The sequence below is a fragment of the Electrophorus electricus genome, chromosome 19 (assembly GCF_041902795.1).
Source record: "Electrophorus electricus isolate QZ-2024a chromosome 19, ASM4190279v1, whole genome shotgun sequence".
NCBI classification, from domain to species: domain Eukaryota; kingdom Metazoa; phylum Chordata; class Actinopteri; order Gymnotiformes; family Gymnotidae; genus Electrophorus; species Electrophorus electricus.
In genome coordinates, this window is record NC_137515.1 from 259,523 (window position 1) to 275,000 (window position 15,478).

General features: G+C 37.7%; 1 protein-coding gene across 3 annotated transcripts; it reads right to left on the reverse strand.

Moving 5' to 3' along the window:
• Nucleotides 1-109: 109 nt before the first annotated feature.
• Nucleotides 110-13,886, reverse strand: hapln1b (hyaluronan and proteoglycan link protein 1b). Of its 3 annotated transcripts, none has more exons than XM_027031226.3 (5): nt 13,792-13,886; nt 6,064-6,197; nt 3,762-4,124; nt 2,817-3,116; nt 110-2,155 (listed from the first exon to the last, which is right to left on the reverse strand). In XM_027031226.3, the coding sequence occupies exons 2-5, from the start codon at nt 6,164-6,166 to the stop codon at nt 1,866-1,868; spliced, it is 1,056 nt and encodes a 351-aa protein (XP_026887027.1). In that variant the 5' UTR covers nt 6,167-6,197; nt 13,792-13,886; the 3' UTR covers nt 110-1,865. The 3 variants fall into 3 exon arrangements, with proteins under 3 accessions (XP_026887027.1, XP_026887028.1, XP_026887026.1); XM_027031227.3 differs by lacking the exon at nt 13,792-13,886 and adding an exon at nt 12,778-12,926; XM_027031225.2 differs by lacking the exon at nt 13,792-13,886 and adding an exon at nt 6,732-6,921.
• Nucleotides 13,887-15,478: the final 1,592 nt, after the last annotated feature.

Consider the following 15,478-nt stretch of genomic DNA (forward strand, 5'->3'; position numbering starts at 1 on the left):
ACTTATTTTCTTTCTTTCTTGCTATATTCCTATACTGGGCAACAGCCAGTAATCATTGTTAAATGTGCTCCTTGTTCCAAGGACAAGCAACATTCAAGCAATGCAAACACAATTTTAAAATGATTTTATTATTCTCTTGACTCTGGGACAAAAGGGTCTTTATGTAGATACAATCAAATCCTAAATGTAATGTGTTATGTACACAAAAGAACTGTAATTCTTGAAACTGTAAACAAGGCACCTGTAGGCTACAGTTGCCAAGAAAAAAAAAGCAAAATAGATTTATAATGAAATATAAACAAAGGCTTTTGAATTATTTCCAATGTTGTCAAAAGCAGATTTTGTTTACGCTAACAGTAGTGGCTAATATAGCACATGCCCTTTAGATGTCAAATGGTTGCTCAGTCTTACACAATCATAGACAATGTGTGTCTTGGGTTGGCAGTCAGTGTGTTTTGTTTACAGAGGCCATAATCAATGACTCTCCAAGTTAAATGTATTTCAGCCAACTCAAAGGAAATATATAGATGCAGCATGCTCACTATGCAGTGTGCTGTGCTCCTGCATCACTGATTCAGGTCTTCTTTGAGTCACTTTAACCTGCAAGGTTTGTTTGCTCTACTGGTGAATACTTGTTCTGCTTTTTTTCTTTAATTGTGGCCCACATACTTGAGTTATCACATTAGCCACATCAAGAGTGCTCTACAGATATTAACATGCAGTTACTAAAACTATAGATCGAGATTTGAATATGTAGCTGATAAAAACAGGACACAAGCTACTCACATATTCCGCAAGGTGTGCTTTTTTTTCAACTGAAGTTGAGGACCTTGGATGCTGATATATTGAGCTGCTGTCATAGGCTAAAAACACATCCTGTAAGTTATGTAAAATACAAATACAATACATAAAATACATAAAAACATATTATAAAAAATTCATGTGTAAATGTGAATGGTGCTGTTGATATCCTGAACCACATGCCTCTGTCTCTTTTTGGCCCTCCGACTAATAAAGAAGATCAGTGCACATTTTTTTGTTTCTGTGTTTTGTTTCCTACTTGTTCTGCACTGTCTTAAAATACTTGATAAGGAGAATGCAGATGTCATAAATACAATTTTAAAACATATGGTCTAAGAACAAAATACTTTAGACTATAGCACCATGTAAGGATGAAAGGAAGGATGTGAGAAAAAGAGAGAGAGATTGTTTACTTGTGCTCTGATAAAACTTTAGGCTGTTTACTTGTTTAATCATTTTTCATTGAAGAAAAAAAAACACATCATGCTGTTAAATTCTCAGGGCATATGATGCTACTGAATAGAAAATTAAGTGCCCACATGTCTTAGTCCAGTATTTTAAGGCTTTACTGCCAATTCTGCCCTAGCACATCCTTCAAGTTCTTACTAATGTGTTTACTAAAAGAGTTCTGTATTGCTAGTGAGATGGTGTGTCATCTTTGTTTATTTAGGTATTTTTTCCTCCTGTAATATTGCAGCAAAGTTGTCTCTCATTATAAAAATAAAACATATATCACTGAAACACTGTTCAAACCCCCAAAATGAATTTTGCATGGCCTAATTTGAAATGAATTTATTTTATAGTTTTGGTATTTTACAGAGTAAACTTCCTATTTGAAGAGAGAGCAACCTTTTCTTCTCACCATAATCTGTCCCTCCCGCCTCAAAACCTTCACCTCAAAACACACCATTTCCACACTGTATTCCCAATTACCTGCATATTACAGTATTGGAAAAATGTCACAGTTTTAACACACATACTGATTCCTCCCTTTCAATGCTTCATGTAAGTGTGTCTAGTTTTGCCCTTTGAAGCAGTAGACTCAGTAGAGTTTGGGAGTGTGTCTAGTTTTGCCCTTTGAAGCAGTAGACACCGTAGAGTTTGTGTTTCTTGTCTGGAAAGCCTGAGAAGCGCACGGCAGCCTCGGTGGGGCTACAGCGTCGCCGGGGTCGGGAGATGGGGTACCGCACGCTGCCATCGGCCAGCCAGCCTGCATCGCAGCGGTCGTAGCCTAGAAGCCTCCATGCTGCATACATCTGACCCACTTTGGCAATCTCAGCACCGTCTTTTAGACATGCCATCACTGCCTCATCATACGTCATCTTAGAAGAAGGTGTCAGGTAGTAAAACCGGCCTAGAGACACAGACATAATGTTGACACCATTTATTATTAGAGTATAAAGGATGTGTTCAACATTGTATTGTATGTCAAACTTTGCTCATATAAACATATTTATTTTTATCCCTCTGTTATAATATACCTCTATGTTAAATCAACTCTATTTTAACTTATTTTTATCTTAGTCTAGTTTATTCATCATTCCCTATGCTTTCTACATATCTATTAATATTCCATTGTGTCCACTCAATCTGTTTGCTATGTCCACTCATTAGCACAAATTCCTTGTGTGTAACATACCTGCTAAATAAAACTGATCCTCTTTCTGAGAAATAGTGTTAACATTCAGGTTGGCAAGATTCGGGGCTTGTTTTCAATGAAATATCTGATATGAATCTGGAGAATTTGTCTGCTTCAGGGCTTCCCCCATATGGCAGATTCTGTTAAAAGTAGGAGCCCTTTACTACTTTTTGACAGTGATTAATTACTCCAGTTACAAAGGGTAGTGTCTTAACATCCTCTGAGATTTTGCCCCAAATAGAGCTTATCTATCTCTAACTGGGTATCTATAATGTATTTCAACCATGTAATGCATACCTTATTGAAGAAAAGCTAGAAAAGATAGATGTAATAAAAAATATTTTTCAGCTGTTTCCAAACTAAAATGATGACACACCTTTGTAGTTAGAAGTAAAACAGAAGACATCATATCTGTTTTCCTTGTCTTGCATGCCATAATTCCTTACACCAGGGACTGTGTTCTTCCCTCCACAAGGCTCTCGAGGTTTGGTGATTGGATATTGCACTGATCCATCACTAAGCCAACCAGCATTGCACCAGTCCAGCCCTCCCCTCCAGGCCTCATATAGCTGGTCGAAAGAAGCCACAATGGCATCCTGGTCCCTACACGCCTTCTCAGCATCATGGAAGTTCAGGTTGTACCGACCAAGACGTGGGAAATATGGGAAAATGACACCTAAGGAGAGTTTTATCAGTCAGTGTTTTAGCTGGCAAGTTGCATAGTTGTCTTTCATTACAGGTATATAATGTCTTTAACTTATAACTTATAATCCAGTTATTTTGCACTTCTTTCCAAAATCCAAAATTTTGTTATGTTTACACAGTTTATTAAAATACAGCCTAAATCAAATTTAAAAGGAGCTCAAGGAACCCAGAGAGCAATTGCATAAACAATGTCACCCACCCCTTGACCTGACTCTGAGTTTGTGAATGCAGACCACACCTTGATGTTTATGGCTGTGGTATGAGGAATGACTGTAGAATTATGGAAGGGGAAAGAAATCTGAAACCTTGGGATGTGGATCTGGTCTTTGCTCAAGATCTCCCTCACTGAAGAACTATAACAGATGCTTCAGGCTTGGTCCTTCTCCCAAACTTCAGCTATTGCAGGAGTCATTTTGAACTCCTTTTCTAAAACTCATTTGTATCTTTCACCCTAATTCTTCTAAAAAAGAGTCTTAAGTTGTTTTTTTTTGCAGTTTTGTTCTTCCTATAACACCCAAAGAAAGCCATATATGCCTTCCTCCAAAGAGTGTGAATCCTCTCACCACACATTTGCAGATGCAAAATGTGGAGTTCTTAATCATGTTGTAACTGTTACCTTGCAGATCCAGGGACACTACTCCTGTGTCATCCTCTAGCCCATCAATGACCTCACACTTGTATGTTCCGTAATCCTCCAGAGTTATCTCAGTAATGACCAATGAGGCATCATTGTCGCTGGCACCCTGCAGATGCACTCGCCCATGAAAGCTACCATAGCTCTTCTTGTGGAAACCCATAGCTACAAAGACATCAGTCTCTTTAAGATAGTCTGAGGTCAGCTTAGTCCATTTGATCCTCAGTTTGGGGTTGGGGGGAGATGAGGAGTCCCTATGGAAAATGCATGGCAGTGTTACGTTGCCCCCACGTTGAGACACCACTCGAGGTTTCTCAGTCCCAACTGAGAGTCGCGGCCCATTTTCTGAAATACAAAATTAAAATGCTCTGAAATTCTGATTAAAAAAAGTCTAAGCAATCACAATGTTTGGAAGGTAAATTTTTTGGTATTTAGATCATGAGAACAGGGTCAATGGCAAAATAATCCATTGTATGTCCTTGGAAACAGATAGGTACATGTCACTGTTCCATTGGAGGAAAGAACCAATAACTAATTAAACTTTTCCAGAACTCTCTGTAAAGAGCCAAATGGGTGTAAAACGTCTCTTCTTTGTATCATAAATCTCTGAGCCAACGAATTTATTTGGTACAAGTTATCCTTGCAGTTGTTTCATACATAAGACACGTTCAATATTATATTTTAAGAATATTTAAGAAATATATGCCAAATCTCATATAAATAAAAAATATTAAATTTGGGTATTTTATGTCTGAAAACCCTATTACATGTTTGACAACCTTGACACCAAAACTGAAAATTGGACTGATTTTAAGTGCAGTAAAATGAATTTAGGGAAAATAACCAAATCACGTAACCATTTACTACAGTGTGTGGTGCAGTGTCTAGCATTTAGTATAGACCAGCCATCTGTGTATTGATGTGCTGGTTAAAGTCCAATAGCATATGGCATCTCAGAACAGTGTGTTTTCATGAGCAAATCCTTCATGGACCTTGTGGTTATGCAGATGTGTTAATCACCATGTTTACTAGAACTGCCCCTTCATTTTTGTATGATACAGGGAATTCTAGAAGAATTAAACATTCTTCTAGTGGCAATGTAGGTGTCACATCATGAATCTGACTTTGTTATATCATATGTTTTCATATATAAAAAATGCAAGATTAAAGATTTGCATTGCACAAAAATGCAAGACCATATTTGCCATAGCATAAAGTTGTTTAAGCTAAAAAGTCCACCCACACTCCTAATTTAACCATATTTAACTTTTCATACAGCTGATAAGATGATAAAATTTATTTTACTAAATGGCAGTGAAGGCTAGATATTACAAAGCAAATCGAAGAGTAAAAGAGTAAACATAAATCTGCAAGAGCCTGTCTATGTTCTCACATTACACTTCCCTTACATAACATGCATTTGTTAGTCAGCATGTTCATGTCATTCTCTGAGAGTTAGGGTTTTGTTTGTTGTTTTGTTCTAGTCTTGTGTTATTACATACATGCAGATGAAAAATTGATTAGTCATGTTAATGTCAAGGCAGTGAAATAGAACTATACACTGATTATGTCTTAGGGGTTGTGACATAAGAACTTAGTACACCATGAAGGCTGCCAGTGGACTGCTTCAATTTCATTTTCAAAAGTTATTTTGTTCAGTGAGGGAGATCTTTCTCCATTGATAATGTATATAGCTTGCTAAGGATTCATGTGGTTGTCACAGAATTTATTAAGAAACAAAGACACATTTCAGGTTCAAGACTCCACTGCACTGATCATTCACAGCTGTGTTCAATAAGTGCTCTCCTCATGCTAGCTGTGATTTCATTGTGCTAAACCATTTCAAGGTCAAGCAAGGTACGTTGCCAGTTGCTGTCATGAATACTTAGTCATGGATAGTTACTGCATACCTCTCTCTGGAGTGGCTGCAAGACCCATATTTTTCTCTTGTCATTCAAAACAGAATGCACTGACTCAGTGGCAAAAAAGATTGTGAGGCCATGCTGTTTGTAACATTATCATCAGACATAAAACTTGTTGTAAATACAATGCCAAAGCTTATCAGTTTGTCAGCATTTCTAGTACAGCTAACACATACCACTCTTAAAACACATGCTCTGATTGAACCCAAAGGTTTGCATTTTATCAAGAGAAACTTAATGAGATAAATGTTATAAATGGCCTAGAGACAGTAGGGGTGAATGGCCATGCTCACCCTCTGGCATTCTTTTATTACTTCCTTCAACATGGATGCAGACTCAAACAGCTGCCAGCCTCTACCTACCTGAGATGTAAATAGTCCTGTAGTGCTCCAGGTCACTGTATACCTCATTAAAGTTGTCTGCTTGGCTCAGGGAGATGAAGGTGAGGAGAAGCAGAGTGATCATTTTGCTGTATAGCACCAGTGAGGTCACTTCACTACAAGTAAATAGAGCAGAACAGACTCAGTAATTCCAGTTTCATATAATACATCTACAACTGCAAGTCCAAAAAGTGACATCTTAGGGCTAAGCTGGTCTAAAGAAAGCTCTTTTTGAATGGTCCTGTGTGACCTGCTTCTGAGCCCCTTGTATATCTCCATCTGCAGTAATTCCCTGGTGGAGGGCCTTGATTGCACTTACAGTGCGGAGCACACAGTGTCCTTATCGTTGCCACTATGATCCCTCAGTTTTTACAAAACCAGGCACACATAAATAGGGCAGCTACAGGAATAAACATGCATGGCTTTAAACTCGCACCATTGCCCTCTGCATGCATAAGCAAATTTCAAATAACATCCCCAAATTTTGCCAAACAGTAGAAATACCAAAAAGCAGAAATCTCTCTCTCTCTCTCTCTCTCTCTCTCACACACACACACACACACAAACTTTAGCAGACACACTTTTTGAGCAGAGCTAAATTGTCCTTTTCTAGCACACCAAAGCCTAAAGGAGGAAGGTAGAACACTTACCATCTTACAGAGAATACAGTTCTAGCCACTAGTGTAATGTATGTGCAGATAGTCACGCAAAAGACGTGTGTGGACTTCTCTCCCTCTCTCTTTCTCTCTCTCTCACTCTCGCTCTGTCTCTGCAGTCACACTGATTGGGCTTTTCCGCCCTCTTCATTTATTTCAGAGTGCTGACGCACTGGCAGGCAGTGCTTCTGCAGTCAGCAGAACAGAACAGAGCAGAGCAGAGCTCTCTGCAGAACAGCTCCCCCCCAAACCCCTCCCACCCCACCCCACCCCCCAGCCAGCCCACAAATAACCATTACACAGACCTGGGATCCACCAGTGATAAGACCTGAGAGGACACACACAAGTGTCCTCTCCTACAACCAAAGTTACAGCATGCTCAATTTGTTTGCAGTAAATAAACTACAGAGAAGTCCTTTGCAGCAGAATACAATGGAGATGAGGTCTGGCTTCATTAATGAAAACAAAATGCCAGATTAGCCACAGGAAGGGCGTGCACTGCATTAGCAGTACTAAGGTGGCCCATGAGATGGCTTTATGACAGTTGTTACAGCTGGAGAAGTTTATTCCCACCCAAGAGTCCCAGGGGTATCTACAATGTAACGACTGCCAGACATGAGCTTTTTGTGTGTCATTACTTAAACAAACACAGCCTCCTTTCACTCCAGTCAACAGCAAACATGCTTTTGACAGAGGATTATATCACCAAACACATTCCTCTGTCACACTGCACTGTTTATAGTGAGAATGAGCATTGAAAAAACAGGTTCATGCTTGAATGTTATCAGAAACACTTCTTGGTAGATAAACTACAGTGAGATGCACTGCAGGACTAGAGCAGAAATAGCAGATCAACGTGATGAGTTTAAATACAACCATACATATCAAGACTTGGACAAGTATGTGCAGTGTGGTTGTGATATCACTGGGGAATTAGGGAATTTATCAAAAGTTCTGGGACAGGGGGAAAAATGTACAGGCTACAATCTACCCCATGCTTCACTGAAGTTTCACATGGCCAAAGGCAAGCCGGAAGAAACACTGACTCACGCTAATTCCACCTAATCAGATGCATAAATGCCAGGGTACTGCATGCTTTCTAAATGGGATGGATTTTGGCAAGATTAAGTGCACTTAAATGTGTTTGTAGTTTTGTCACACACTACAGTGAGGTTCTCTTTCCTCTCTCAAACTGCACTGGTTGAATCTTCAAAATAAGAAACAAATGATGACTGCTGTGTATGCAGCAAAACAGGTTCTATGGGGGAACAGCAAGTAGTGTGGCCATGTCCCAGACTCCATGGCCAAATAGTTGAAATTTAAGCTGCCAGGCACAAGCTTATCTGTAAAGAAAAACAATGACCTACTGAAAATACTAGGTCTGAGAATGATGTAATTTAAACATCTCCATTAAACTTCAGGAACACATTGATCTGTTTTAACTGCACAATTCTAATTTGGAGTCAAGCATATCTTCTGCCATTGTAAAATGTGCCTACAAAACCGAAGTAAGAATTTTTGTATTTGCTTTGAAAATAACTTTCATGTTAATTTTAAATTCCATAGCTCCATAAATTCCATCATTTCAGTCAGTATAATTATAGCAAGACTATTAGAAACAAAATCTATGATACAAGAAGGTACAAGAGAAAATACAACAAATTGACAAACATTTGGTTGCAGCATTTCTACAGAACTTTACAGTCTGGTGACGGATACATTTCTACAGCACTTTACAGCCTGGTAGCTGATACATTTCTACAGCACTTTACAGCCTGGTAGCTGATACATTTCTACAGCACTTTACAGCCTGGTAGCTGATACATTTCTACAAGACTTTATAGACTGGTGGTTGATACATTTGCCTTTGCTTTTTTAAATAGTTTACAAGAGCTTCAGTGATGTGACAAAATGCCACCGTGACCTCTAAATAGATCCATATGAGTGAATAACAGCATTTTGTAAATGATGTTTATAATGCATAATATTTGCTTTTACAGAATGTTAAATAAACCCTGAATTTGCTGATGATAAAGGGCCATGACTTCCCTTCAAACAACCTAATTCATTTGAAGAGCATAATGTTTCTGCACCAGATAGCAAGAGAATGAGAGATAACCTGTAAGAGAGGGTAAGGCTCCTTTTATATTGGAAACTACAAACCTCCCTAACCGTCAATCTGTATGACATGGGCAGAACTTCCTTAACCTTCAGTTCCTTTGAGTGGATATAAGATGAGAACGAGCAGATTTAGGATTAATTGATGGAATCTCATCATGTGAATATGTGAATTGCTTTAATTTGAGTGGATATTCCACGGAGTTAAAAGTACACATTTTATCAATTAAGAGTGTCAATTATGAAGCTTTTTTCACAAAGATTGTCAGACACCTCCAAGTTCTTACTGGGTGAAAACCAAGTCTTTATAACCCAGTAAAACTACTCAAATAACCCCAAAGGTTATTTTATTCTAATTATTCACACCTAAATCGAACAGATGTGATTCATGAGTCAAACTAAAGTACTACCTACATAACAAAGAAAGCTATGTATTAATGACAGTGCCAGTGGGGGGGGGGGGGGGGTGTTTGTATGTTTGTTTTATTTATTATAGTGGATGCAAGCTATGTTTTTTGAAACTTTTTAGGATTTTAGGTAAAGAGCCAAATTATGCCTAATGGACATGTCAAAATGTCTAATGAACATCTGCTATCTACTAGAGATATAATCTGATGATTGCTTGTATTTTTTTTTATTAAAGAAATGCAAACACTTTTGGTGAAGATATGCTACATAAAACACAGCTCTCAGCACAGATTTGCTTTCCAAAAGATACAAAGATATCTCAGAGGGATTGGGCTAATACCCCTACACATGCTCAGAGGGTTTAGACAATCTAAATTACAGGATGCAGATTAAACATAATTCTAAATTAGAGAGAGTTTTTAGATTAAAAAATTTCAAACATCTTGGAGACCTGGAACATTACAATATAAACATACAATTTCATGTCCTGTTCTCTTATAATTTTTAAGAGCAAATCTAATTCACGCTGTCAAGTTCAAGTTCAAGTTTGGTTTATTCGTCACATACATAGTCATACACAGTATAACTCGCAGTGAAATGGTGGAGAGTGCTCTGTCCAAACTGAGGAAAAGAAAACAGGGGTGCATAGAGAAATATAGATATTCTCTATATGTGAAATATATATATGCAAGATATATATATATATATATATATATATATATATATATATATATATATATATATTCTATGTATGTAAGTATGTCAAGTCTTTATATTCCATTTACAGGCAACAGTATCTTATTCAAAGCACAGCACCCAGCACTAATGCTTTTCTAGCATTAACATTAACATCCTGACATATTTAAGAATTGCCCTACTGATTGCATAACTAGGGAACCACTTATTAAACATGTATTAAGCACTACTCCTAACCAATTTCGTACAAAAGAGAAAATGAACCTCTTCTGTATCCATATTCATGTATCCAAGACCCTTATTCAGCCATAACAAAGTTAGTTCATGTCAGGGTCTTGATTACAGATGTAATTATTCACCTACACTTTGTTAGATGTGACACAAAGCCTGTTTCAGCCTCAGCACCCAGAACACAACAGCCCATGTTATAAATCAGTGCTACAACATCAGTCACATTCCTTTATATGTTCTGCATGTAATTAAGTAAGACTAATGTTATCTGTAAAATAAATTAACATTTCACATAACCTTTGGTGAGGAGATTTTGAAAATATTTTTTTTCTTTGAACACACACACACACACACACACACACACACACAAACAGAGAACAGAACAAAAACCATATTTGAATGCTTTGCTCTTCTTATTTCTTTCATTTGGAGTTGTGTTTCAACCTTAGGATGTATACAAATTTAGCTTTAAACCCATCCTAAGGGCCACATGTAAAGTCTGAATGTTTTTTTTGTGTGTGTGTGTGTGTGTGTGTGTGTGTGTGTGTGTGTGTGTGTCTGTGTGTGTGTGTGTGTGTGTGTGTGTGTGTGTGTACTTTGCTTGCACAGCTCTGACCTCTATCTGAAATGTCCTGTTTCTCTGGAAACATTGTACAATTATGGAAACCTTGTACAAATACACATACTTTTTTATAAACATACTTTTTTCCTGCTGCAGTTTTGTACTGTATAGTATTTTACTATTTTAGTGAGAGCTAGAGGAAACACACCCTGATTCATCCAGGTAGGCTCCTATGGTGAGTGCATAATGAACCATCGATGTGGGAGAACTACCTGTTTGTGTTAGACTTCATCCAAAAATGGAAATGTCCAAGCTTAGTTTAAATACAGCATATGAACATTTCAATGATGCAATATGTAATACTTCCTTAACATTAAATGATTTAACCATTATTACAGAAAACTTGTCCATTTTGACAATAAGATCAGGACAAATTCAAAAAGAACCAAGTCACTTTGCACTAAGTGTTCATATGAATGCTAAAATCTGCAAATATTACAAATAAAGTCTTTGTTTATAAAAGTTAAATCTCCCCCACAGTAGGTTCACTCCAGTCCAACCATCCAGGATCTCAATCAGAACTGTGTGGGTTTTTGACGTCACCCTCGCACCACATTAGCTCACACAAAGACGTCTCAGTAAAGCTGCATACTGCATACACCACTCCACTGGGTGGGCAGGCACAAACATCCTAAGTAAATCCACACTTACGCTCAGTATGACTTCCAGTGTGTTCCCATAAGTGACTAATGCAAATAGGTTATTGTTTATATATAGAAGCAGACTGTCCACGTGCACAAAAATGAATAACATTACTGAATATTTATGAAAGGACAGGACTGCCACTGTAGATTTTTGCTGCAATAAAATTGCCTACATTCCAATTCCTATAGTTTTAGAACATGTTGTGACTTTTATTCATTTATTAAAACTCTCAACTTGCTTCATTGTTCTTTTACTTGGCCTAGACTAAATACGGTATAACTGTTGTAAGTAAGGCATAACTGTTATAAATAAGGTATATCTGTTGTATGCCTGTATCTCCAACTACAGTCAGAGTCCATAGCAAAACCTTTTTTCTTTCCTATTCGGTCTCGGTAGGCTAAGTGTTCCTATTGATTATTCCAATACTGAAAGCAATAAAACAACCATAGGGATGTTAATGAGCTATTTAATAATGAACTATTCATACATTAAACTCATGCAAGAAAGCAAAGCTTTTGTTTTTAAATCCCAGTTGTGACACTGAAAATGAAATCAAAGGGATGCCTGATGAAATGCCACACAGTCCTGTGTTAAAGTTTAGCATAGCATGAGCTGAGACTGGAGGAGGTTGTCCAGGGCTTTGTGCTGTACATTCCCAACAGTGTGGCACTGTTGGTGGGGGAGAGGAAAGTGCTGAAACTTTAATGTGTGCAGACATCCATGTTATAACCAGGTCAGAGGTCAGCTCACACAACACCAGCTCTCACCTCTTGATTTAATCTCAAGAAAGTATTCAGAATGACCAGAGTGAAAGATATGCTTGTAACAGTCTGATAGAGGACATTTAGACATTTGCTTATATCAATTTCCAGCTTAATGTTAAACCAGCCAGGACACTCTGCCACTTGAAGATGTTAAGACAGAAATGTATTACAATAAAATTGTATAAATAAATAAATAAATAAATAACATGTTAGAGTACTGTTGTTTCTGATAACTGCACAACTCTGAAGTCCACAAATAACTCCTTGCTAACAAATTGCCAAACCATCCTTATTATTCTATGTGGCACAATTGTGTATGACAAACACGTGGCAATACAAACAGTCTGGCCTCAGATCTGCCCATTCCCAATAGCAACCAAAAGAAAGTTGAAAGAATGAAATGCATCATCTCAACGTGTTGTGTCTGAAATCATTTTTAGGGAAACTAAATTCTCCTGCTTAAAAAATGAATAGGAGATAATGATACAAAACATTGCATAACATTCCTTTCATGTGGGACATAAGACATAATTAACACAGACCATTTCACACTCACCGTTTCCAATATTTGTTTAAGCAGCTGTTCCTTCACTCCATATTTGCCCACATTGAAGTGTTCTCTGTGTAGATGCTTTTCCTGCCCACTTGCTACATCAGAACATTCTGTCATTGCACAAGGTCCACAAGCGAGCTTTTCATTTCTAAGAATGTGCGCTAGATTCACTGGTTTCTGTGGAACCAGACTTTCTCATTATTCATTGAGAATTAACACGGCGAAGCTGTTTGTGTAAAACAACTAGTTAGGCTAATGAACGGAATTATGTGAATCCACATCATCCATAGTGGTAAGCCACGGAACTGCTTTACTCCACCAGATTTCAAGCGCACTGTTCTTATTATGATGCTTCCCCCCTCCCCCCCCCATTTTGCTAGGTCTGTCTAATTAAATCTCAATGTCTCTGATTATCGCACGCAGACGCTTAGGTTTCCAAATGTTGCACACTATTCGAAATCATAAAATGTTATTTAATTAAAAACTAGATTATTTTAATGGATATGTAAAATACAGTCATGACCATATCATATTAAAATGAACGCTGAAGAAAATCCAGGAAAGATACCTTTAAACGCGTCCATAAAACTCCCAACACTCACGCATATTCATGCGTTTCTTTAATTTTAGATATTTGCTTTTTTTGTCGTTAATGACGTGTTTCCCAGGAGACATTGAGGCACCCTAACTGATTCCAAATAGGCCGTAATCGTTTAGGGGACCTCTGCATGTTAGTCTTCATCTAGCATCTTTCTGTAGAAAACGCATTTTAACTTAGAAAAGGGTGCTAAACATCTACCAACCATATATTGTTAGGCGAAGGTATATGTGTCTGAGCTTTCGTCTACAGTACTAGCTGAATCAATTAATCCTTTCATCCTGTATAAAAGTTCCCAAAAACCAAATGCACTTGAAATCATGTTTATATAGATAAAATCATAAAACGATCTATATATCGCAGTTAGTTTCTGTTGTCCGAACAAAGAAAGAGACAATTTTAAGTTTAACATGTCTTACCTTGTGAAGATGAGAAATGCCTGTGTCTGGATGCCTTCTGGAGCGCTCCTTCAGAAGTGTTCGCTGTTTCGCTGCTGGTTCTACGTCACTGGAAGCTGTGAACGAAAGAAAAAAAAAACACTTACAAAAAACTTATAAAAATATAAAAAACGTATTAAAAAATACTCTGCACCGATCCATTATGTGCATTTACCTGCACAGTGACAGGAACAGGTGATGACAGAGATTCGCATATTTCTAAACGAATTCAACAGTTACCACGCTGAGACTGTGCCTTGACCTCATGAGAAATTACTTTGTAAAGCCCAGGGTGTAAAATGAAGTAACGATATTTATTACATATACGTTTTTTTCAATGTTGATTTTGAAGGGGTGATTAAAGATTTAATCGCTGCCTATAGGGCAGTTTTGCGAGTCTCTAAGACACATTTATTTTAAAGATTTGCTTGTTTAATGTTTGGTTGGAAACATTTAACACACGTTTGAAAGCACTTTCTCTTACTGAGAACGTAACGTTTCCCAAAATAATCTATTTATCTATCTACAGTTTGTGTTTGCTAAGAATGGATCTACACACACTTGCGCCTTGTTTATTTAGCGCACGTGTATTTATATTTATCAAAAAATATTATAATTTCTAAATAGATAAATTGCTAGGATTCATACTGTAGCTGACTTTTTCCTGAAAGTGTATGGATGTAAAAATAAACTACTAACTTTACAGCAGCACACAGGATATAAGAATATATTCTTGCTATGGATCCCCTGGCACTAGATTACAACACAATTCCTTGTGTTTTTGTCTGATCTGATTGTCTCTACTGCCTGGAGTTGAATGCTAAATCAGAGTTATCTTAAGGAACTAAACTCATGGAGTTCATTCAGTTAAATTATGCTTTGCCTTCTAGTGAAAATCAAAACTTGGCGGAAGAGTAACAGAACTGAACACAGCTGAGAAACAGTCAAAGTTGGTCCCTTTAAAAGCCTTAACCACAGAGAACTGAGCTGCCTACCCTTCTGAAAGAGAAGTAATACAGAGCCCAATGCACCAGAACAAGACCTATAGGATATTTCAACCAATAGGACAAATGACTGCCTATCTAATAAAGGTTACATGAACATCAGACTCCAAGCATTAAAAAAAGGAAATCTATTTTAATCAAATTATTATAGTACACATGAGCAATGCTCATTCATCACAAGCTGACCATATGAATGCCTTTTCCTCAAGATTCAGTGAGACTCAAACATTTGTCGTGTGTTTTTGTGTGTGTGTGTGTGTGTGTGTGTGTGTGTGTGTGTGTGTGTGTGTGTGTGTGTGTGTGTGTGTGTGTGTGTGTGTTTGTGTGTGTGTGTGTGTGTGCGCACGCGCGCTGGTACTGTTTACACTCAGGCTGTACAAAGACGCCTTTTGGGGATCTGAGCACGAAGGGCTCCAGGAGTAATCACAGCAAAAAAATATATAGAGAAGAAAATACAGCAATGCAGAACTGAACGATAGCTTCTGTGGTCATGCCTCTTAGAGGCACTGGGTATACCTGCACTACTAGAAAGCAGGTACTGTATGTTGGCCACAAGGTTTGATTCATTTTAGAAAACTTAAGTGCCATGAACTTCATACCATATCTCCCTGTGGTTGATGCTTGTCTTTCTTCACTACCCGCTTAACATCTAGAGAAATCTAGAT